Genomic DNA, 22,763 nt, shown 5'->3' on the forward strand with positions numbered 1-22,763 from the left:
TTTTTAACCCCACAACTGGGGAATTTATGTGTGTGTGTTTCTTGCTGTAGCAGCATCTCAGCAGGGTTAGAAGACTGTGTGAAAGTCAGTAGAGAAATTGTTTTCATTTCTATCCTTATTTTCTCCAGTTTCTTCCTGCCTCGGTTTTCTCGATATTAATTTATTGCTTTATCGGTAGTGTTAAGTTGAGCAAAGGATAGACATTAAATATTGCTTTTCAGTAACAAGTGACAAGATCAGTATAATAAAATACTTTTTTAAAAAGATAAAATACCCTTGGATTACCCTCTCAATCAAGTATGGGAACTCAAAAAATCCACCCATTAATTTATGACTTTCTAAGTTCTTCTCCCCCATTCTTTGATGATATTTCATGGAGAAGAGTCTGTGTGTTTTGTGTTGTGTGTGTTTCTTTTATTTCCTTGAGCTCATATGAAGTCCTCTCCAACTTAGTCCCTTTCCCTCACGTTCACTGACCCTGGTTTTCTTGCTCTTTCTCTGGATATTGTAGGATTCCATATTATGTACACCGTAATTCTAAAAGCTTAAATTCTGAATTGATGACAATAAATAGCAAATTGCCATCAAAGAAAGTCCTGAGTTTTCTAGGATGAAAATTATGTATAATATACCGAAAGAAAAGAAAATCACAGACTCAGGTGAGAAATGAGAGCACTTTATGGGATAATAAAGAAATAAAATCTGATAAGCAGTCATGGCAGATTACAGTATATTCAGTACAGGAGGTGGTTCACGGTTTTCTTCCAGGTTTGGTAACAGAAGAATGAGTTTGTTCAAAGTAAATAGTTTTCCACCTGGATTTAAAAACATCGTTTAAACAATAAATAACTGTGGGTGTGTATATATAAATAAATATATAGATATAGCTAAGCAAACATACATATATGCAAACATACACAAACACACACATACATATATGATACATATGTGGATATGTATACATATAGGTACTTATGTAGTTAATGACCTATCAAGCTGTAAAACAAAGATGAGTGATTTTTAAAAATGAGACATGGATAAAAACCACATATATAGTTGTAAATTCTTTAAAGCTATTTTAAAGAAATAAATAAAATCTTAATGACTATCAGAATACTCATCTGGCGCACATAGCTATTCAAACCCTGTGACTTACCACAGACTTCTCTTTGCTTCATCCATTGTATCTTTTTTAGGTTTTCACTTTAGCACCAGATGTGTTTTCAATGGTTTCAATGTTCTCGATATTTGTAATTTTCTTACCTTTTCCTGAGCTTTATTTGTCTCACTGGGAAACTGAAACACTGTTGATGTTGTAAGAAGCAAGGGCATATTCATCTGGAAAATAAAGGGAAAGTTCACCCTTCTTAAATCTCCAACTTCCTAGAGCCAGATTAAGACATAATCTTTCCAATAATTTTACAAGACGGTCAATCACTTCTTGACAGACTTTGACATTCAACGAGTAACTAACAGCATTGACCTTCCAGGAAAATTTTTATGGTCCTTACAACATCTTAGTAATTGTTTTGGAACCTAATCTATCATGACTTTCCTATAACATTTCAGAATATTGCCTGCTCCCCTTCTCAAATCAAAGTCCATCCAGGTTGCATGAAATGGTAAGTCTTGGCATTAACACAACAAAAATAACAACAAAGAGACCTTGAGGCTCAGCATGGTTTGTATTTCAAGTTAAAGGGGCAATCTCTCACACTGTATCAAGAGGATTCCAGGAGTTGAAAAACTCCGGTAACTGGAAAATGACCCAGTCAGAAGATATATCAGGGAGGAAAAAATATCAGTATATAAAGTAAAACCAGTCATCATTTAGTCTTTGCTGATGGAGGATGATTTTGGAAAATTTATTGGCTCAGGGAGTCTTAGATATAGACATAATGTTCCGTAGCTTTAGGGCATGGGCTTTGCTTGCCTACCTTTTTCATAATAATCATAGATCATAACTGGGGCTGGCTGAATGTTGGATACAAGGTTGGTTTGCTCAACAGAGAAAGTAAAATGGTTTGCCGTACCAAAAACCTGTAAAGATAGAAAGTATAAATATATCAGGTCTGCATCACACAAAGACACAGATTATAAATACATTAGGTATAAATACATCAGCAGGTCTGCAAAAAGAAAACCACGGAGCAAATTATCTTCAGAAGTTCATGATTTACCTAATTAAAGAGATCTAGGGTATCAGGATCTTGTATAATGACAAATAATGACAAAATAATGAGTTTGGTGACATTATATGAAATTTTAAGTCCCATTGCTTATACTGAGGTGCAAGAAATCTAGTTGAAAGCATTAGGGTAATGTAGGCATTTATGTGAAGGGTAATGATGTACATATGGAAGGGATGACTCTAAAACTCATAGCAGCCTTTGTTGGAGTTCAGGTCAAACTATAAAAGGATTATATGTCTGCTCTGTGGCCATACTATGTTACATGCTGTGAGGAATGAAAAACAGGGAAATGCTATTTCTGACTTGAGAGTCACCTAGTAAAGTAGCCAAGGCATATATGAGATAATGTTAGAGTCAACAGGGAGAAGATAGATTGTCAGTGGGACTGAAGAACACTGATCATCTTTAGTGTCCTGTATTTTTTGACAAATCCTCTCATATATACAGTTGACGTTCAAACAATGCAGGGGTTTAGAGCATCAACCCCTGTGCAGTTGAAATCTGCATATAAATTTTGACTTCCCCAAAAGTTACCTACTAACAGCTTACTGTTGACCAGAAGCCTTACCGATAACATAAACAGCACATATTTTGTAGGGTATATGTATTATATCCTGTATTCTTACAATAAAGCAAGCTAAAGAAAATGTTACCAAGAAAAATCATAAGGAAGAGAAAATATATGTCAATCCAGTATTGTACTGCATTCATTAAAAAAAATCCTGTGTGAGTGGACCCATACAGTTCAAACCTGTGTTGTTCAAGGGTCAACTGGATATATATTCATTTACATGTGACTAAGATAACAAGCATCCAGTTACCTTCAGAAAAGAAGAGAAAGCCATGGAAGAAAAAACAGTTATTGCTCAACTTACAGTTTCCAAGTAGAAAAGAACATGGTCATTCTTGACTTCAGTCTTCATCACTTGGCCATTGTTTTCAAGCTTTATAGAAATTGGCAGGGAGGGATGGAGAATAAATATTAAAGAATACCTTCCCGTATTGAATGTTTCATGCTTTTTACTTAACCGGTTGTCATGAATCTATAGTATGGATGTTCCCATGATATTTTTATAAACACAAGTAGGGACTAAATAAAGAACTAAATTATGAACTGTGGGAAAAATGACTGCCAATTGCTACAAATTAAGAACACTGTCTCTCCAGCGTTACGGCAAAAATAAACATGAACTCTGAATAAATTTGTTTAAAGGAAGAACTGCATGACTTTATTTGGCTAACGAATTATTTTATCTACACACTATTGCTTTTTCTGTGCTGAAAGTGTAGACCTCTATTATTTACCTCCTCAATGGATGCCATGACTGGAGTAAATCCTGACAGCATCTTTACATCAACAAGGACCATATTGGAGTTATTGCGAATTCCAGTATACCTGAAATTTAAAAACAAACACAAGTTTAGACAACAGTCCAGAAAAGTGACCTATCTTATGGCAAGGATAGTGGATACATAGATACCAACTGGCTATATGTCTGGAGCAAAAGCAAAAAGCTCTTGAAGAGGGAACACTTGAAGAAAGTCACTCTTAAACATCTGAGAATAGGCACAACTAGAGTGACAATAGACACATAAATTGGAATAAAGAGTGAATTATCTGGACCTGGAATCTCCCCAATCTCTTTTAAGTTTACCTGAGGCCTCAAAGTCCTAGCTTATAAACAAAGCTGATAAATTCATATCACATATACCTGTGTTAGCCTTAGATTTGCACAATACTTAAAGGAATCTTTGTTTAGAAAGCAAGATGTTGGCAGAATCTTAGCGTAGGCATGTCCCCAAGCCATGTAGATTACGTCCCTAACTCTGGACAGCATTGTTGGGACACGAAGTTGAGAGTTCCATGGTGTATGTAGTTCTTATCTCAGCTCTGATGTTTAAGAGATTTTCATTTGGAAATCCTAAGAAAAATCCCCCAAATGAGTTTTATTCACTGTTTCCCCACATATTAACGAGGGCTAAAACTCTCTGGCACCTATAAATTATATTTTAATTCAAGAGAATTATTTTGTCTACTCCAAAAAATAAAAATCTAAAATTTTACTCTACACAGTTATAGAATAAGCATCCCTAAGTTTTCTGATGCTGGCCCACTTGTGCTTGTCTTTAAGAGGAAACGTAGTATCTCTGTTGTCCAACTCTGATAGTACTTGCACACACACAAAACAATGGAGGCATTGCTGGAATATCAGTGAGGCAGAAGCTTTCAGATTTGTACTTGCCTACAGTATAAATCTTACTTTTGTAAGAACTAAACTGTGACATATACCCAGAGAGCTAGAAAGAGACTATGTTATAGAAATATCACCACCAACATACGAACTCATCAGGGTTACCATCATAATATTGATTTTGCTACTGTTTAAAACAATTATTTTTTTCATCTATTACCCTCTTTCTAACTCAGGAGTTGATACCAAAATGGGACACTTACCTGAGGGTTACTGTCAGGTCAAAATTACTCTGGAATGTATCTGAAGAGTTTTTCTTGATTATTTCTAAGGAAAGGGAAAATCCAGATGCTTTTTCAGGTAGTAGTATATTATACCTCAGGGTACTCTAGAAAGAATAGCAAATCAGAAGACAATCCATTCATTTATCCTGTAGTAAGAACTGAAGGACTTATTTTTTCTCTATTTTCATTATTATTGCACCTTATTTTACATCTTTACCATCAGGGATAAGGTAAAATGTAATTGTTCAGTTTTCAGAAGATGCAAGAATTTTTACATAAACGAATAATCTTGACATGATGGAGAGATGTCAGAATGCTTTCTAACTGTGACATTCTTCAAGAAACTCCTCAGTTATCCAGCTATGCTTAAGAGTAAGTATCTCTTCGTAAAATAACTTGCATTTTCAGCTATTGATTAGAAAATATCAATGAGACAAAGAACAGAGATAATAATGGAAATACACAATGGTAAAATAACACTCCATCTATAACTGAAAGGGTAGCCTACCTCTTTAACTGGCAAATATTTGTCTCTGTTTCAGGTAGATTTCTATTACCTGGATAAATGCACAACCTTGTCCTTCCACATCTACTGTGTATTGTCCACGTGCTTTTGTTAGTTCAGACCGCTGGACCAGTAAGCGATTGTCATTGTTAACCTGGAAAATCTCATTGGATTCTTCACTGCTAAAGGTGACAGTGTTTTGATCATCAGAGAAGGTGAACTTCATGTAGTGGGTTATGGCAAGAAGACAGACGGCAGTATCCTGCAAAGAACAGTAGAAGCAAAGATCTAAGCTTGTTACGATGAAATATAAGTCATCATTTGACCATGAACTTTAAGTCAGTCCATAAAAATATTCCTAAGTCAATGGAACGCCAAGAAGCAAATCCTAAACAATAGGAAAATACATTTGCTTATGCAATTGTTGTCATTTAGTCTCCCTCAACAAATCTTAGATTTCAGTAGTCTAAAGGATTTTACAAAGTATAATCTCTGATGTTGAAAATAGTGCGCAATCTTTCCTAAAAATAGACCTAATGTAATATTGTTTATATAACATTATTATCATATAATAATATTTACATTATGTCAATTTGCTCAGTATTTTGGCTGCCTTGGACAATGCTTATGCCCTTCGATCTTTGAGGAAAGGAGTCAGAATCAGAAAAGGATGTTGGCAGATTCACTAACATATGGTTTTATTCAGAAACTAAGGCTACAGCAAAGAAAGTAAGGAGGGAAGTAAAGATTTCCTTTGTGGGAATGAAACTACATTTCTTTGAATTTTAATTTTTTTCCTGTTAAGACATAAACCACTATTCTTTTTATACCCATTTCGTCTGTTACTCATTCCTTTCATTTGTGTTTCCCAAAGTATACACCACAAAAATAGAGAGAAATCTTTTTTCTTGGTTGGTTGATACGTAGTATCATATGTAGTATATCATTGGATATCGAACTTATCATCAAGACTTTATGACAACAATCTCTTTAAAAAAAATTTTTTTTTTTAAAGATTTTATTTATTTATTTGAGAGAGAGAGAATGAGATAGAGTATGAGAGGGGGGAGGGTCAGGGGGAGAAGCAGACTCCCCGCTGAGCAGGGAGCCTGATGCGGGACTCGATCCCGGGGCTCCAGGATCATGACCTGAGTCGAAGGCAGTTGCTTAACCAACTGAGGAACCCAGGCACCCAACAACAATCTCTTTTAGACCTATATGCTATTTCTGTGTAAATGGAGGTATAAATGAGTCATAAATTCCTTGAAAAGAGGCTTAGTGTATTCATTTGTGTATAGAGAATTCTTACTAGTGTCTGTTACACAAGAATGGCCCAACAAATAGCTGTTGACTAAATAATAGGATACATAATATCAAATATTCTTCATCTCAGGAGGCATTTTCTATGATTACCTTTGCTATCTAGATTATTGAAGAGTAGCATTACACATATTGTTATTAATATCGGGACCACATCAATTACCTGAGTGGAAGAGAAGCCCCCGTGGGAGTTCATCTGTTGGGCAAGCCACTGCACAATCTTACTCGCATAGGTGAGGTCGGGAGTTTTCTTGGAAAGCACAGCCAACAGCACATAACAAGTCTTCTCGGTCTCAGCAGAAGGTGCGTGAGGAATAAAGGATGGAGATGCTTCTGTCTTGGGTTTCTTTGCTCTTTCCCAATATATTACATTATCTGAGGAAAAGGAAGAATTTTCACATAGTCCCTATAAGCACCATGAATTACACATAAGAACAGTGCAAATTCCATTCCTGGCCTCTGCTATGGGCTGAGGTGTGTCCCCTCAAAATTCACAGATTCAAGTCCTAATCTCCAGTACCTCAGAATGTGACTATATTTGGAGGTAGGGCCTTTAAAGGGGTGATTCCATTAAAATGAAGCTGTTAGGCTGGGCCTATGACTGGTGTTCCAATAAGAAGAGGAAATTTGGATACACAGAAGGGACACCAGATAGGCAGGCACACAGAGGAAAGCCCATGTGAAGACAGAGGGAGAAGACACCCAACTTTAAGCCAAGGAGAAAGACTTTAGAAGAAACCACACCAGTTGACACCTCAATCTTGGACTTCTAGCCTCCAGAACCATGAGAAAATAAATTTCTGTTGTTTAAGCCACCTAGTTGGTGGTATTTAGTTATGGTGGCCCTAGCACACTAATATGGCCTCCCATAGCAACTTCCTAAGGTTAAAAATGGTACGTGGTCTATGGCACGGTCATCATGCTTGATTTCCTTTACTTCACTCATTTGGAAAGAAACTAGCAGAAAGGAGAAAGAGGGGAGTAGAAAATATATAACGTTCTTTAAAGATAAAGGGGCCACTGGGAAATTCCGTAAGAGAAATAGAAGCAAACTAGTGAAGATAGGGTTCCCATATGATTGCGAAGTAAGTTTCATTGCTTTATTCTCAAGGTCATCCCCGTTAGTAAAAGTGAATAATACTTACTTGTTTTGGTAGCAGATTGATCCAGGATCTGCAGTAAGGATTCCACTTGCTTCTCTCTTTCAGCTAATGCAAAAGCATAAGCCAGAATTGCATGGATGTAGCCATTAGTGACCCCATCTTCCAGTGCCTCCTCTAGGCAAAAGAGCCCATTTCGTAGAGCAGGAAACTAATCAAGAGAAGGATAATATATTTTAAAATAATACCTGAGTACTTCATAAGCTTGCTGAATATTTAATCATTCTTTAAAATGTATATAGCCTTGAGTTATATTTTACATACAAACCTATTCATATACACACATGCATTGTACTTTATAAATATTGTTGGAATTTATTTTTAATGGTGATATTAGGATTTGGGAAATAAAATGTATAAGTAATATGAAAATAGTAGTTTTATATCTCATCAGTTATATTTTAATTAATAATATGTATTTCTTCTCTGCGGCAAAGCATATGAATGAATTTATTTTTAGACCAAGGTATTTTAATGCCTAAAATAGAGGCTTATATTTCTAAAGATGATTTTCAAGATATACTAATGACAGTGAAAATTCCTGCTATCTTAGTTCAGGAATAGATTTTTGAGTCAGATAATCTGAATTTGGGATTGGGGGTAGCCAATGTGAATCATACTTAATTTGAAAATGTTTACACGCTGAATTGGCTAGACAAACAGAATATTGGGTTATTTATATACATAGAATAGGGGTTCTTAACCTGAAATTCATGGCTGAACTTCAGGAGACATTTCAATACCCGAAATGGTATGAAAAGCTTCTCTGTGTGTGCAGTTGTGTATTCTCCCTAGAGAAAAACTCAAAAGCGTGCTCATCACCAGTTTCTACAAATCAAAGAAACTTTGAGCAGCATTCACTTAAGGGGTGGTAATGAATTAAACGCTCTCTTGATGTTTCATTCAGTCTGAGAATTTCAGATCACTCTGAATCCATAATTGATTTAATGTGCATTTAAGTGACTGGGACTCAAGAATGATGGGAAGCCATACAGTGAAATTGAGTCCAGCTTCAAGGAAGGCTCCAACAACATATGCAGTGAGTAAAATGTCCTCTTCTTCTCCACCCTAAACAGAAAGGGACAATTAATCGGACAGGACAGCAGACCACAAAAAAAAGAGCTATTCTTCTGAAGTGAAATGAAGTATGAAAGAAACACTAGAACAAATACCCTTGTTAAAAAAAAAACAAAAAAACAACCTTAACTGTAATTTTAAAATTAAATGGTTAATAACTATGCTATTTAGGAATCCACCAAGATTCATTATAGTAATGAAATAAAAAATACCATTAATCTCAAGTATACTAACGACATATATCATCTATTGATGTGACCTAGTCTTGGGCATGAATTCCAAGCAATTCATATGATTTTATTTTACTCTATTTGTTGTTACTTTGGAAAAGCAAACAAAGAATTTCTATTGCGGTGGGGCAGAAAGTTTCTGTGAAGCTGCCTGAACCTCCCTGGAAAAGTATCCTAATAGCTAACAATAGTCAGGTCTCGTAGATTCTTACAGTGTAAAATCAGAAAAGCATTTTTAAGTTACACAATTGTAAACTGACAGTGCACAAAAATGCCGTGGGGAACTTAAGCCTCAAGTAAACCAGCATCCGCACAAGAGATTCTGATTCAGTCAGGAACAAGATACAGGGAAATGAATGAGTACTCTAATGATACTAATGCAAACAGCATTCAGATGGCACTGGAGATCCACTGATCTGGTATAAACCTCTCATTTTCTCTATTTAAGCAAAAGGTGACCTCTTTCTTCTTTAGAAAATGAATATCTGAGGAGCTCAGCTTTCAAGGTGCAAATAACTGTAGAAGGAAACACTAAAGTAAGATGTGGGGATCCATTTAAATTACACCAAGTTCTATCACCATTCCACTGCAGTATAGGTTTTTATTTTTCCTTTGCTTCTTACTCCTTCCCAACTCTACACACACACACACACACACACACACACACACACACACACACACAGTATAACAATTTGAAAACAATTTGCATTAAATGAAATTCCACACAGAGTGGCCATTTGTACATATTTTGAAGTGGACTAGCTTTACGTTCCCAAATCCAAGAATAGGGGTGGTGATTAAGAAGGATATAAAGGGAAAGTTCAGACTATTTCAGATGATATTAGGGGATGCTAAAGTATCATAATCAGAGGGATTGTTTTCAGAGGGAAATACAAAAGTTAGGAGAATAAAGGACACACAGGATGGAATGGAGGTGGAGAGCTATCTGCAAAGACAGGAAATCAGAAGGGAAAATGCCTAGTGATTTACCTAAATATGGAAAGGGAAAGGGAAGGCGAGGCTACCATCAAGGACATGGTTCATCTCAGTTGCATTTTGACCTACAGCAAACGAGGCCTTTATGATTTGACTTGAGAAGGTATCAGAAGAGTGTTTCACTGAAATGCTGTAAATTATTAGATATTCTTCCTGAACATCCATAAATAGGAATGAATTCCCTAATTGGGGCCCCGACTCTTGACATATTGTCTGGCTCCAAATTTATGGATGTTTCCTTTCTAGGTTTCTTTTCTCTTCCTTCTCTCCTGTTTTCAGTTTATCCACTGAAGGAGACTAGTTGTATGGAAGAACTAAAGACAGCAAAGCAACCCACAGATTCATGAGGAGTTAAGTCTAGCTAGGGTTAGCACGCATGTAGTGGAATGATCCTGTTGACCAATACACCATGGGCCTATGACTCCAGCAGACTCAGAAAGCGTAATATTCACAGGAAAAATATTCCTGTTCCAAGTTAGTTAGATCAGAGATAGGAAAGGTAGGCAATACAAAGGGGCAAGGAAAGCCTCGTTCTGTTTGTCTCTCACCTCCCAGGCATTGTTGAAAAGCTTGCCATCACTTTTAAAGCAGCCATTTATTTTCTGTTTGCTTGAAAGCCAGATTAAGGTCTCTTTTTGAACTTGTTCGTCAATGTAAACATATTCCTTCATTCTCTCTAGTGTCTTAAAAGTAAGGGCACTGAGCCTGTAATGCAAATCACCAGTTAGACAAAAGTTAGATAAGAAAGAAATGTCATCTACTCCAAGGGTTCATCACCATTGTTCCCTTTGGATAATGGATGCATCTAATTTGGCTAATGCTGACTGTAAAGAATCTTTATTGATAGTGCATTTTTCCTTTGGGTCAGGAAAATGTTATGAATATCAATATGTAAAAAGAAGAGTGGGTCATTTCAGCATGTTTACAAACAAGATTCTTGCTTTATGGTTCATTGGATTATCTATACATGGAGATGGAATGGGTACAATTTGGTGGGGCCTTCTAGGTTTTTTTTCTTGTTTGTTTGTTTTTTAGAGAGGGAGGGAGAGAGAGAGAGAGAGAGAGAGAAGTGTGAGGGGGGCAGAGGGAGAGGGTGGGCCCAATGGGGGGCTTGATCTCAAGACCCTGAGATCATGACCTGAGCCGAAATCTAGAGTTAGATGTTTAACTGACTGAGCCACCCAGGCGCCCCTCAGGCCTTCTAGTTTTACTTTCCTCTCCCCTGACTATCTACATGGGTCTCTGAGAAGTGTGGACTAGCCTGTGCCATTTTCAGAGGGATGTCAGTAAATGAGACTTTTAGGCAAATTGACATGGTTGCATTAGAATTAGAAGAATCAAACACTTTAGCTTCTCCGATTCATCTCTGTAAATTCACTTTGAAACCCATTTTGCTTCCAAATCCCACCATATGCAATTCCCTCAGACCGTCCCATGCCCTCCTCAGATCACTCCTATATTATTTAAAATAAAATTTTCATCTCTTACCACATGCTTCCTTTCTGATTCCTCTGCCGAAACACACTATATGAACCATCATAGTTTTTGAAAGACAACTGCTTTTGATAACCTAAAGTAAAAAACCGTAAGAAATTATCTTTTTAATCTAAGAAAATTAGAAGAAAAAGAATGGCATAGTACAAGCCCTGTGTTTGGGTTTTAGACAGACATAAATTACTAGATTGATCATTTCAGTTTTAATTTCTGAAACTCAGGGTCTCTATTCATAGTGAGAAAAACTAAGTCCTACTTTATAGGGTTTTAATGACAAGATATTACATGTGATTAACCCAGCTCAGTAATAGGTACTTAACCAATCGTTTAATACTGTTTCGTTAAGGTTAATTGACTTCTGTGTTATCTTTCTGAAAAGAAAACCTGAAGAAATTATACCCTTGGGCCTTTCCTTGCTAACATATTTTACAAGATTTATATACCCTTTTTCTACATACAAATCCAATCACTTCATTGCAATGGAACACCATGGAGCAAACAAATATTGAAGTTAATAAGTGAACTACTTATAGCTACTATTAGTAACAGTAGCAACAAACAAGGTAGCTTGGCAAAATATTCAGATTAAAAAAAACTGGGCTCATAATTTGAAATGTTATTGTTCTAAGTTATGAAGCTAAATGACCACAAAGATACTGAAGTAAAAAATAAAAAAAGAATAGTGAGGACTCAGAGCACCCCAGTTCAGAGTTCAGATCCACTTTCTCTCCATGAGAAAACCTCATAATAATAGCTTTATGACATCTTAGTAACAATTGATTTTATTTTTTATGGGCAGAAATTACTTAAGTGGTCTCACCGTTAGACAAGAAAAAGAAAGCCTTAGATTTAACTTCCTCTGTCAACTGTTTAGTAGATTTCAGATAGTCAAGGACATAGGTGTCCGATGCTAGTAGGGCAATATTCTGCTCTCCACATCCATAGGGCATTTGGAGAAGATTCTCCAGATTTTGCATTGCAAGTCCTAAAATATCCCCTAAAAATAAAAAAAGCAGAAGGTTACTACTGCTTCTAGTTGGCATCTCAGCATTAATAACTATGGATAAAAGAGGCATAGTGGAAGCAGGAAATATTTAAAATTGCATTTAAAAGGTGGAGACAAGGAAAGTTCTCATGAGGTAATTCTAAAGAGGAGATAGGCATGAAGGGTGAAGTTAAAGCAGTTTCTGGTATGAAAAATATTTCTGAAAATCTCATTACCAGAGAGAGGGGGAAGTTAGAAAAGTGTGTGTTTGTTTGCTTGTTATTATTATTGTGCATGAGTTTTCCTGTTACTGAGGAAATTCCCACCATCTTTAATAAGCAGAGTTTATTCTCATGCTTCAAAAGGGAATTTAAGGGGCGCCTAGGTGGCTCAGTCAGTTAAGGGTCTACCTTCGGCTCAGGTCATGATCCCAGGGTCCTAGGATCAAGCTCTCTGCTCTGCAGGGAGCCTCCTTTCCCTCTCCCTCTGCCTGCTTCTCCCACTCCCCCTGCTTGTGCTCTCTGTCAAATGAATAAATACAGTCTTTTTAAAAAAAAGGGAATTTAATATTTCAGATGAATGAACTATGAAAAGAAGCCTTTGCTTTCTAAATGCCAGTTATGATCCAGCAAAACAAGTGTTTCCTAGGGACATAGATTTGAAAGTGGTACTACTGTAAGCCCTTCAGATCCCACACGGAAACAAGCATAGAGGATGACCTTCAACAGTACTTCCCTCCAACTAATACTTTAGAAAAGGCTCTCCATCCTGTTATTTTAAGGATTATTATTTTTTTAAGATTATCTCAATCAAAATTTTCAAATCATCGTGAAAAACAAAATTTAACCAACTTACCCACAACAGTGAAAAAGGCCCTGGCGGATCCTTCTACTATACTCTTTGGCAGGTCCAAAACTACCTGCTTGGAAGCTTTGCTCCCTAGAAAGAAAATATTGATAAAAAGGATAATGTGATAACTTTCTTTTATAAACAATAACAGCAGATATGCGGGACAAACATATTAGGAAATAGATTCCATTATTTACTTTTATTTTGCAAGTTGCTTGTTAGAAAAGATGAAACTGACATTTCTGATCTAGTTTAGAATAACAGTACATTCAGAAAATGGTATGTGTATGTGTGCATTGGATAATGGCCCTTATTTTCCCCTAGTTTAGTGCCTAAACTACTTATGTATGATAAAAGTGTAAAAAACTACTGACTATGGCATATAAAACAGCACACACAAAAGGAAAAGCTTGGAGACTCCCACTAAAATCAGATCAGCATCAACAAGATGGCCACAAAGCAGGTGATTGAGGGCCAGTGATGTAGCTCTCAGTTGCTTTATCCCAAGAGTACAAAGGGCATAATCCTGATCTTCCTCTGTCCAATACTGTGCTGCCATCATGATGAGAGGAGCCAAAAATATATAAGATGGGAAAAATGGAGTGAGGCAGACCAATGTCATAGGTGAACTAAAAAAAAAAAAAATCTCATAAATAAATATACTTTTTGTTAGCCAAAATTATACAATGAAGATAGGGCATGAAATGAGGTAATCCTCCACTAGGTACTTAAAAGGGAATCACTGAGATGACTCAGTGGCAAAGAAACCAATGTAGAAGGAGAGGAAATAAACTGATCCTATTGATAATTTTTCTTTGGGACTAATTTGACCACCTAAAAGGTCCTCTTACCTTTTGTACAGATAAGGAAACTTTGAGTCATTTCTTTTTCAATACCTTCAGGCTGTCAAAGAGTAAACAAAAACAAGCACAAAATAATGAGTCTGGGTCACCTTCCACAGAGGAAACATATCAAGCATTAGCTCATATAGACGTGGCTGGCACACGTTTGTCCCTGGGAGCTGATCCATTCATCGCCCCCTTCTGTTTAAGTTTGAAAGTCGCTGTACATTACCAAGACCCACTTTAGAACCTGTGTTCCCATAGTTCAGACAGAGATAACTTTGATGTTATTGTGGGACACTCTCAACTCCTCTGAACCTGTCTAGCATCTCCAATAGATAAACGAAAGTGTTTTGCAGAGTATGGAAAGGCCAAGAGGCAACGTGAGAAATATGCACTGACAAGTGTTAATTCTTTTTGAGGATGATGAGAACGACACGGGAGTGTAGGACAAGACGTTTTGTCTCGGATTTGAGAGTCAGTTAAAAAAAAGGAAGGGAAGAGCAACAGGCCTACAGGAAACGTGAGCAGGAGTAAGCAAAATTATCATCAAGCCTGTTTCAAGTGTGAAGTTTTACTATCCTGAGGTCAGGTGTTAATTAAAGAAAGGATGAATTTTTTTTTCCTCTAAATTTTTCTTTCTTTCTTTCTTTTTTTTTATTGTGTTATGTTAATCACCATACATTACATCATTAGTTTTTGATGTAGTGTTCCATGATTCATTTTTATTGCTGTTTTAATTCATATAAAATGATGTATCTTGTGTAAAAGTAACTCTAGTCAATTAACTAAGCCTGTTCAACAAGAACGTCTTTTCATATTTAACTTATTTCTTATCTGGAAGAGCTTGACAGTTTTGCATGTACATACCTCTACCAACAGACTTTTGACCACAGTATCTTTCCAGTTTAGATTCTGCTGCTCAGGTCCTTCTTCTGGGCAGGCACTACTTTGTCTGGACTCAGCAACTGCAGTGATACTCACTTTACCTGGAAAACATTCCCGAATATAAGTTAAATGATGATTGGCCCCTCCTGTAATGGGAAATGATTAGAGTCAAATGAACCACATCTTGAATTGAATGAACTGAATACTATTATCATATTTATGCTTAGACCAAAATAACTTGCTCTTTCTCTTGCCTGAAGATAATTTGGTATGTTCTGTTTTACCTGTACCTGTTTCAAGATCCCTTATAGTAAATAAATATTTGTTATCTAAAAAACAAAACAAACAGACAAACAAAAAGCAGAATCAAACCTATAAATACAGAGAACAAACTGATGGTTGCCAGAGGGAAGGGGGTTGGGGGGATGAGCAAAATGGGGGAAGGGGAGAGGGAGATACAGGCCCCCAGTTACGGAATGAATGTCATGGGAATAAAAGGCACAGCATGGGGAACAGAGTCAATAGATTGTAACAGCCTTGTATGGTGACAGATGGTAGCTAGACTTGTGGTGAGCACAGCATAACCTATAGAGATATTGAATCACTGTACACCTGAAACTAATATAACATCGTGAGCCAACTATACTCAGATAAAGAAGTTTTCAAAAATCAACCAAACAAAAAATAAGTGACTCATTTACTTAATTAAAAAGTAAGAAATTTTAAGGAAAAATAATAATTTGCAAAGCCAACAGAGCTAATTCCTTGGTAACTGCTTATCAAGGTTACATATGCCGATATGGGCACAGAACATCAAATACCCAGGACTCCTAACTTCTCCCAAGTTTGAATGAACAAAAATAGTAAAATATGACATAGTGGAAAGGGCACTGGATTTAAATTAATGCTAGCAAGGAATCTATTTTTTTTTTTAACTTCTTGTGAATCATAGGTCATGCAATTAAAACTGATCTTCAGTTTCCTTACTTATAAAAACTAGATGATTGAAAAAGAGATTTCTTGGGGCATCTGGGTGGCTCAGTCATTAAGCGTCTGCCTTCGGCTCAGGTCATGATCCCAGGGTCCTGGGATCAAGCCCCGCACCGGGCTCCCTGCTCGGCGGGAAGCCTGCTTCTCCCTCTCCCACCCCCCTGCTTGTGTTCCCTCCCTCACTGTGTCTCTCTCTGTCAAAGAAATAAATAAAATCTTTAAAAAAAAAAGAAAGAGATTTCTTTTGTTTAGTATTACTGTATGCCTATATATATATAACCAATTTACTATTCTTGTTTTTGCTTGTTGCTGTGTTTTGTCTCATTTCTTTTTAAGAAAGCCTTTGATTCTCCAATCTTAGAACTATGTCCCCCACTTAAGGCCATAAAACTTGCCACAAAAAATGCCATGCAGTGTTCTATCTTAATTGCCAAGGTAAGATTTTTGAAGACATAGTGTAGTCAGAACAATTGAGAAACAAAATCTATCAGGAAAACTAGTTTTAGTCAGACCAACCTCACAGGTGAACTAAAACTATCTCATAAATAAACTCTTTGCTGCCCCAAATAATACAATGAATAGGGGACATGAAATAAAGGAAATTTTAATGACAATTTTTTACATGAGTGATAATTAGTATCATGCATCTACCACATCTTGCTTTTTCTGTGTACTAGACTCTTTTTAACCCTTCCCTTGTATTTTCAACAGGATACTTTCAAATTTATTTTTTTATATTACAGATAATATATGCGTGAAGACAATATTCTACTCAGTGTTTGATCTCCATCCAAGTGTTCAGTATTTTTGGTATCTCATGATATATTTAGTAAATTCGCAAATCCTGGCAATTTGTGATTGAGGAGTAATTTTGGGATAGGTGACACCTGTTCATGATGGTGGGTGAAGGAGCAAGTTAGAAGTGAAGGTACTGGGCAACATTAATGAAAATATAACTTTCTTTTAGGATATGATATATGGATTTGATAGATCATGAATATTGGCATTTATATCGTATTTCAATCACATTATGCTTTTATACAAATGAATGGTGGTTTTGCTCTACATAAGCATGAGCTACCGGAAATTAGGTTATAAAATTAACTGAGAATTTTAAAAAAGGAGAGGGAGAAAATTATGTTTGTATAGAAGATGTAAGGAAAATAAATGAAAGCATTAAAAATAGGCTGGTTTCCCCCTTCACCTATTTCACCCATCCTGAGGATTGAAAGTGTACTTATCATGACGAGGCCTGAATAATGTATAGAATTGTTGAATCACTATACCGTGCACCTGAAACTAATATAACACTGTATGTTAACTGCACTGGAATTAAAAGTAAAAAAAAAAAAAAAAAAAAAGCCTGGCTTTCCATGAGAGATTGGCATACACATAGATGCTTACCCAATGTCTTAGGTAATAGAGTCCAGACATATGTTTTCTTCTCTCCAGCCTGGATAACCTCACTGCCATTGTTTTTAGGGGTGCTGATATTTGCCTCAAAATCCTGAGATGCTTCTAGCTGAACAGAAATCTAAAAAAAAAAAAAAAAATAGTCATGCAATGAGGGTGGCACTCTAAATTATTTGCTGTTACTACTCCTCTTCCCATCTTGAGAAAATGAACTATTTTAAGTTAGCAAAAATTAAAGATACCAAATGACTTCTCACAAGAAGAAAAATAGGCTAGAACACACATCATTATGAAATTATGAAATGACATTGTCAAGGCAGTATTTAAAACTTTGCTGTGAATTAAAGCAACTGTCTTTGTCTAAGGAATATGGAAACAGGTCTTAACACTTTATAGTACCATTTTGCCCTTGAGAATAAAAAGAATATGGCAATATTCAAGGAAAATATTGAGAGATCTTTTGGCTTTGTTAGATTTTTGTCTCCAGGTCAAAGGGAACAGCTTACCTCTACACATGTGTTCAGGTAGCTGAAGACATTGACAATCAAATCAGATTGTTCATTTCGAACAACTGAAAAGGGCAAGATCATTTCAACAAAGAAAGGTTGGGAGATTTCCAGAGTAGCTGTTGATGAAATGCCAAATCCAGCATGACCATTCACACAGAAGCCATCTGCCTGCCACTGGGTTATAGTATCAGGGATGCGGAAGGACAGATTTGCTGAGCCTGAGGAACTAAGGAGAGATCACTGATGAAATGCATTCTTTGTCTAAACAAGGAAATTTAGTCCAGAGCAAGCAAAAAGGTATTAACTGAAGGTTAAAAGTAAGTTAAAAGGTTTAGACAGAGCGTTAGATAACAATCTTGAGAGCTAGATTTCTACGAAATTTATCCTTAAAAACCTCACATTTCTTTAAACACTGCGTTATTTTTTAAAAATTGAGGTGGCTTACATCTCTCTGCATGAGATTAATAAATGAGAAACAATGCTATAGAAAAAAATAAAATAAACTACGTGGTCAGTACATACAAATGAATAGTATAATGTATTTTACAAATATGCTAGTGCTTTATATATCCAGGAGTAAAGTTTAAGAGAGCACAACAAAAAGAAAATAGAAATAAAGACATGTAGGAGAGAAAACTCAAAAACTCACTTGACACTGACGAGGTCCCATATCCACGTCTCTGGAAAGTTTGTTCTTACTGTTTCTCTTATAGCCTGTTCAACATAGTCAAAATTCTCCTTCATGCCTTCACGAGCTAAAAGAAAAGAGAAATGCTTTCTTTGGAGAGAATAAAGGTATGGGCTTCAAGGACACACACTTTTAGCCATTTCTTTAACCACATATGCTTTGCTCCCAGGGCTCATTGCCAATAAATGTACATCTCAACCAAGGCATCTGCATTTTGCTGTTCAAATCTCTGCCATTACTAAAAACAACAACAAACAGACAAAACCAACAATCAGGCTACACTGTTCCTCTACAACCAAATTTAGAGAAAGTGATTTTTATTCACTGAATGGAGTTTCTCATTTGACATTCTGGTGTCTGCCAGTTCCACTATGCTAATATCACCTTCCCTGAAGTTTCTAGTGTCATGAATATTACTAATTCTAAAGAATACTTTCTTTCTCTTGCTTGGCCTCTAGGCTGTATTTGGCATTCTTAATCACGGTGTTCTTCTTAAACAGTCACTGTCGTTAACCTCTGTGACACCATACCCTTCTCGTCCTCTTCTCTTTTGCCATTCTCATTTGAGGATGTAATCTCTCCCTCTTTGACTTGTTCCTAAGAGCTCTGTTTTAGGTCCTCTTCTTTATTCACTGTCTCCCCATTGACAGCCTCACACATGGCGCCATTACAATACCGGAGCTGAGGTCTGCCCCTTTCCCCCCCACCTCTGCGTCTCCTGCCTGGACCTCTCTTCTGAGCTCCAGACTTATGCATGTCACACCCTTATGCACACATTTCTTTTCAGATGATTTTTAGGCATTTCAAGTGAAATTCTTCCAAAAGTAGACACATTATATCTTCCCCCTGCTTCTCCCCAGTATTTCCTGTCTCCATGAAAGGTACCAAAATCCACTCAACCAAATCAGAAACTTGAGTTGTCCTTGATCCCACACTTTCAACCTGCATTTCCTATCCTAATCAACCTGATGAAAACTGCCGGAAAACAGCTCTCAAATCCATCCATGATTCTCTATTTCCACTGCCTTTTTATGGTACTCCAAGCACCACTGTCTCTCAACTTAATTACTAGCATTTAGAACATTTCATACAAACAGCCCAAATCCCAACCCCCTTTTCCACACAGCAGCCAGGGTTCTCTTTTAAAAACACATATTAGATTGTGGGCTGAAAACTTGTCAATAGTGCATTATTCATGAAAATGAATTCCAAACTCTTTAAGTCTTCATGAGCTGTCTTCATGAGCTGTCTATCTCTCTTGCTTCGGCTGCCTTTACCCTGGCCCTGGAACCATCCTTCTGACATTCTGAACTGCTTTTATTTTCTTAGCTAGTCTTTCAGAGTACTTTCCTCTCTGCTTGGAATGCCCTTCTGTCTCTTTTTGTGGTGCATTATTATTCATCTTTCATGTCTTGGTATAAATGCTCTTTCCTTCAGGGGGATATAATAGGCCTTTGAGGAATTTATATCTTCTATTCATATTCTTTCCATGTAATGCACTCTCCCAAGGCTTTTGGAATTACCTGTTTCACTGTAATGCTTCCCTGTTAGACTAAAAGTTCTAGGACAGTAGAGATTAAGCCACTGCATTTACAATGTGTGACTCTGTAGGCCTGGCCTCAATAAATGTTTGTTGAGTGAATTAACAAATGCATAACTGAAGAAAGAAGAGATGAAAATGAATGACTTTGGGTTTCATTATATTTTATTGAAAGAGACTAAAAAGTTGAAATGTTTCTGATAAAGCTTACTGAATATGGTGTCATTGAGTAGCAGAAAAGTGGGGAGTGGGGAGCTTCAACCTCTTGACTAGGACTCCAAGGTGGTTTCAAACTCGACTTTATAGGGCCTCTTGACTACTCACCAAGTCCACCTTTGTATAAAGTTGTCAGGCCTTTCATTTTTCTCAAGTAGTTTCTGGTGCTCATCTTCAGGATCAGACCCACTTCAATTAATGGACTAATTCAATGTTACGTAGAAGGATTTAAGAGTGCTATTCAAGTATTTTCAGACCTGGAATTCAGCTTTGATTTCAGTTCTATTTTGCTGATCTTGTTTCATTTTGCTTCTCTGACTAAATTTCTGTTTTGAAAATCTGCCCTAGTTACCTCATTCATCTAAGACTGTGGCTGATTTTTGTGCTTATAGCCTTTCCAATAGAAAATGGACTAATATTTGAACATGCTTCTCTGATACCAGCTTTTTGGCTATCTGGGAGTTAAAATACCTTTTGCCTTGAACTCTGTGTATTATGGTTTATACATAATAAAGGTATAAGGGCCCCATGAGGACACCTCATTCTCCCGTATCACACTCACTTATAATGACTGTCCTCCCATATCCCTCATCCCTACACATTGCCTGCTTCCTATGCTCTTCTGATATTGTGTTCTACCCAATAAAAAAAAAAATTTCCTTTCCTAGCTGAAGCTAATCCTTCCCTTTAACAAAATCAAACCAAAACAAAAACCATTTCTGGTCTGCCTTATCCTGCTTTATTCACTTGCAAGATTTCTAGATGTAGCCAAAAACATGGTACAATTCACACCTAAATCCCAATTTTTATAGTTTTATCCCAAATACACCCAATTCCATGAATTCTTTTAGCCATCTCTCAGACACAAAATTCTAGATTACCCACATGCAGTTCTAGACGGGGCATAACTGTACACTGGTGCATATTCTTCTGAGGCTAGATACAATGGCCTAGGGACACGCAGCCTTCGCTCCATTGAACATACTTCTGGTTTCCGGTAATGAAGATTGGTAAAGACTTTCAGACCCATAGCCTTCAAAGAAACAAACAGGAAAAGAAAGTTGTGCATTTCTTTTATGTAAGACCCAAAAAGGCCTATCAACTATATTATAATCATAAGTAGATGATATATACAGGTTTCCTCTGCTAGCAAGGGTCTGGGATTTTAGAAGTCAAGTCACCTCTATTTGATGTATGGAAAGTCTTTAATCTGGAACAAAAGTAATAAGCACTATGATTTATCTAGCATTTATGTGCTAGGATTTGGCTAAGTATTTTAAATCATTCCCCACTTAATTCAAAGGGAAAAATACTTATGAGATAAGCACTATCATCACCCTAATTAACACCAAACACACATACACACACAGACACACAGACACACAGACACACACACACAAAACAGTCAGTCTTTTGGAGAGTTGGGACTTAAGCTAAAGTCTGTCTAATTATATGCCCCTTTTCTTCTATACCTCTGACCTCAATTATAAAAATCCTTTTGTGGAGGCCTCAGCATATCTAATTGATAGCCTAGGTTTAGATGGAGCCTGGACTATATTTTAGCCTCTTGATTTGATGATTTCTGCATAACATTTATTGCACTAAATTGAAAACTGTCTCATTACTTCAAACATGAGGTTTTTATAACTTCACTGCCACTTGTTTATTGTTAAAAAAGAGAGAAAAATCAACAAAAATTAGTATCTCCTTTTTATAAGACAATTTCGGAGTGATCTTTAAACAAATTATGGACACCAATCTCCAAGAATAGGAAGTAAAGTATACAGTTAATAAAACATGGGTATGCATTATGAATACTAAAGTTAAAATTGAGATGAAATAATTTTTAAAATCTTAAATGATCTTACCCTGAGAATATCATAGATGTCTCCATCCCCATAGTTGCTTACAGGTATGTAATACAAACCATTGTAAAACATATCCCTTTGAGGAATGCAAGGGTCAAGCTTGCCATCATCAAGGTTGAGCCCATGATGGAAATAACCATATAGTTCTATATTTGGAAGCAGGTTGTACACCTATGAGAAAAATCACATGGTTCCCAATGATTTTAAGCATTCCTCTTATTTTTACAAAATTGGCAAGTTTTGTGCCATTATGATTTGTTCTTTTCTTTAAGAGCATAGCCATCACATAGAAGACATGAATAGCCATTTTTCCAAAGAAGACATCCAGATGGCTAACAAACACACGAAAAGATGCTCAACAGTACTTATAATCAGGAAAATACTAATCAGACCATGATGAGATACCACCTCACACCTGTCAGAATGGCTAAAATTAACAACACAGGAAACAATAGATGTTGGTGAGGATGTGGAGAAAGGGGAACCTTCTTGCACTGTTGGTGGGAATGCAAACCGGTTCAGCCA

At 36.5% G+C, this 22,763-nt stretch overlaps 1 protein-coding gene across 1 annotated transcript in view; it reads right to left on the reverse strand.

The window, feature by feature from the left end:
• Window positions 1-677: 677 nt before the first annotated feature.
• The window catches only part of LOC118519673 (ovostatin homolog 2-like), a 76,269-nt gene continuing 54,183 nt past the window's right edge, over window positions 678-22,763 (reverse strand). Inside the window, exons 17-37 of the mRNA XM_078074155.1 lie at window positions 22,239-22,409; window positions 21,256-21,403; window positions 18,576-18,681; window positions 17,924-18,152; window positions 17,409-17,538; window positions 14,997-15,115; window positions 14,136-14,187; window positions 13,291-13,374; window positions 12,271-12,447; window positions 11,445-11,526; window positions 10,505-10,661; window positions 8,647-8,721; window positions 7,639-7,804; window positions 6,657-6,868; window positions 5,226-5,435; window positions 4,648-4,772; window positions 3,498-3,588; window positions 3,068-3,136; window positions 1,938-2,040; window positions 1,264-1,338; window positions 678-815 (exon numbers count right to left, since the gene is read on the reverse strand). Coding sequence (XP_077930281.1) covers window positions 1,286-1,338; window positions 1,938-2,040; window positions 3,068-3,136; window positions 3,498-3,588; window positions 4,648-4,772; window positions 5,226-5,435; window positions 6,657-6,868; window positions 7,639-7,804; window positions 8,647-8,721; window positions 10,505-10,661; window positions 11,445-11,526; window positions 12,271-12,447; window positions 13,291-13,374; window positions 14,136-14,187; window positions 14,997-15,115; window positions 17,409-17,538; window positions 17,924-18,152; window positions 18,576-18,681; window positions 21,256-21,403; window positions 22,239-22,409 — 2,559 coding nt within the window. The 3' untranslated portion in view covers window positions 678-815; window positions 1,264-1,285. The remainder of the gene's footprint in view (window positions 816-1,263; window positions 1,339-1,937; window positions 2,041-3,067; window positions 3,137-3,497; window positions 3,589-4,647; window positions 4,773-5,225; window positions 5,436-6,656; window positions 6,869-7,638; window positions 7,805-8,646; window positions 8,722-10,504; window positions 10,662-11,444; window positions 11,527-12,270; window positions 12,448-13,290; window positions 13,375-14,135; window positions 14,188-14,996; window positions 15,116-17,408; window positions 17,539-17,923; window positions 18,153-18,575; window positions 18,682-21,255; window positions 21,404-22,238; window positions 22,410-22,763) is intronic.

Source organism: Halichoerus grypus, chromosome 6, assembly GCF_964656455.1.
Source record: "Halichoerus grypus chromosome 6, mHalGry1.hap1.1, whole genome shotgun sequence".
Taxonomy (NCBI): Eukaryota; Metazoa; Chordata; class Mammalia; order Carnivora; family Phocidae; genus Halichoerus; species Halichoerus grypus.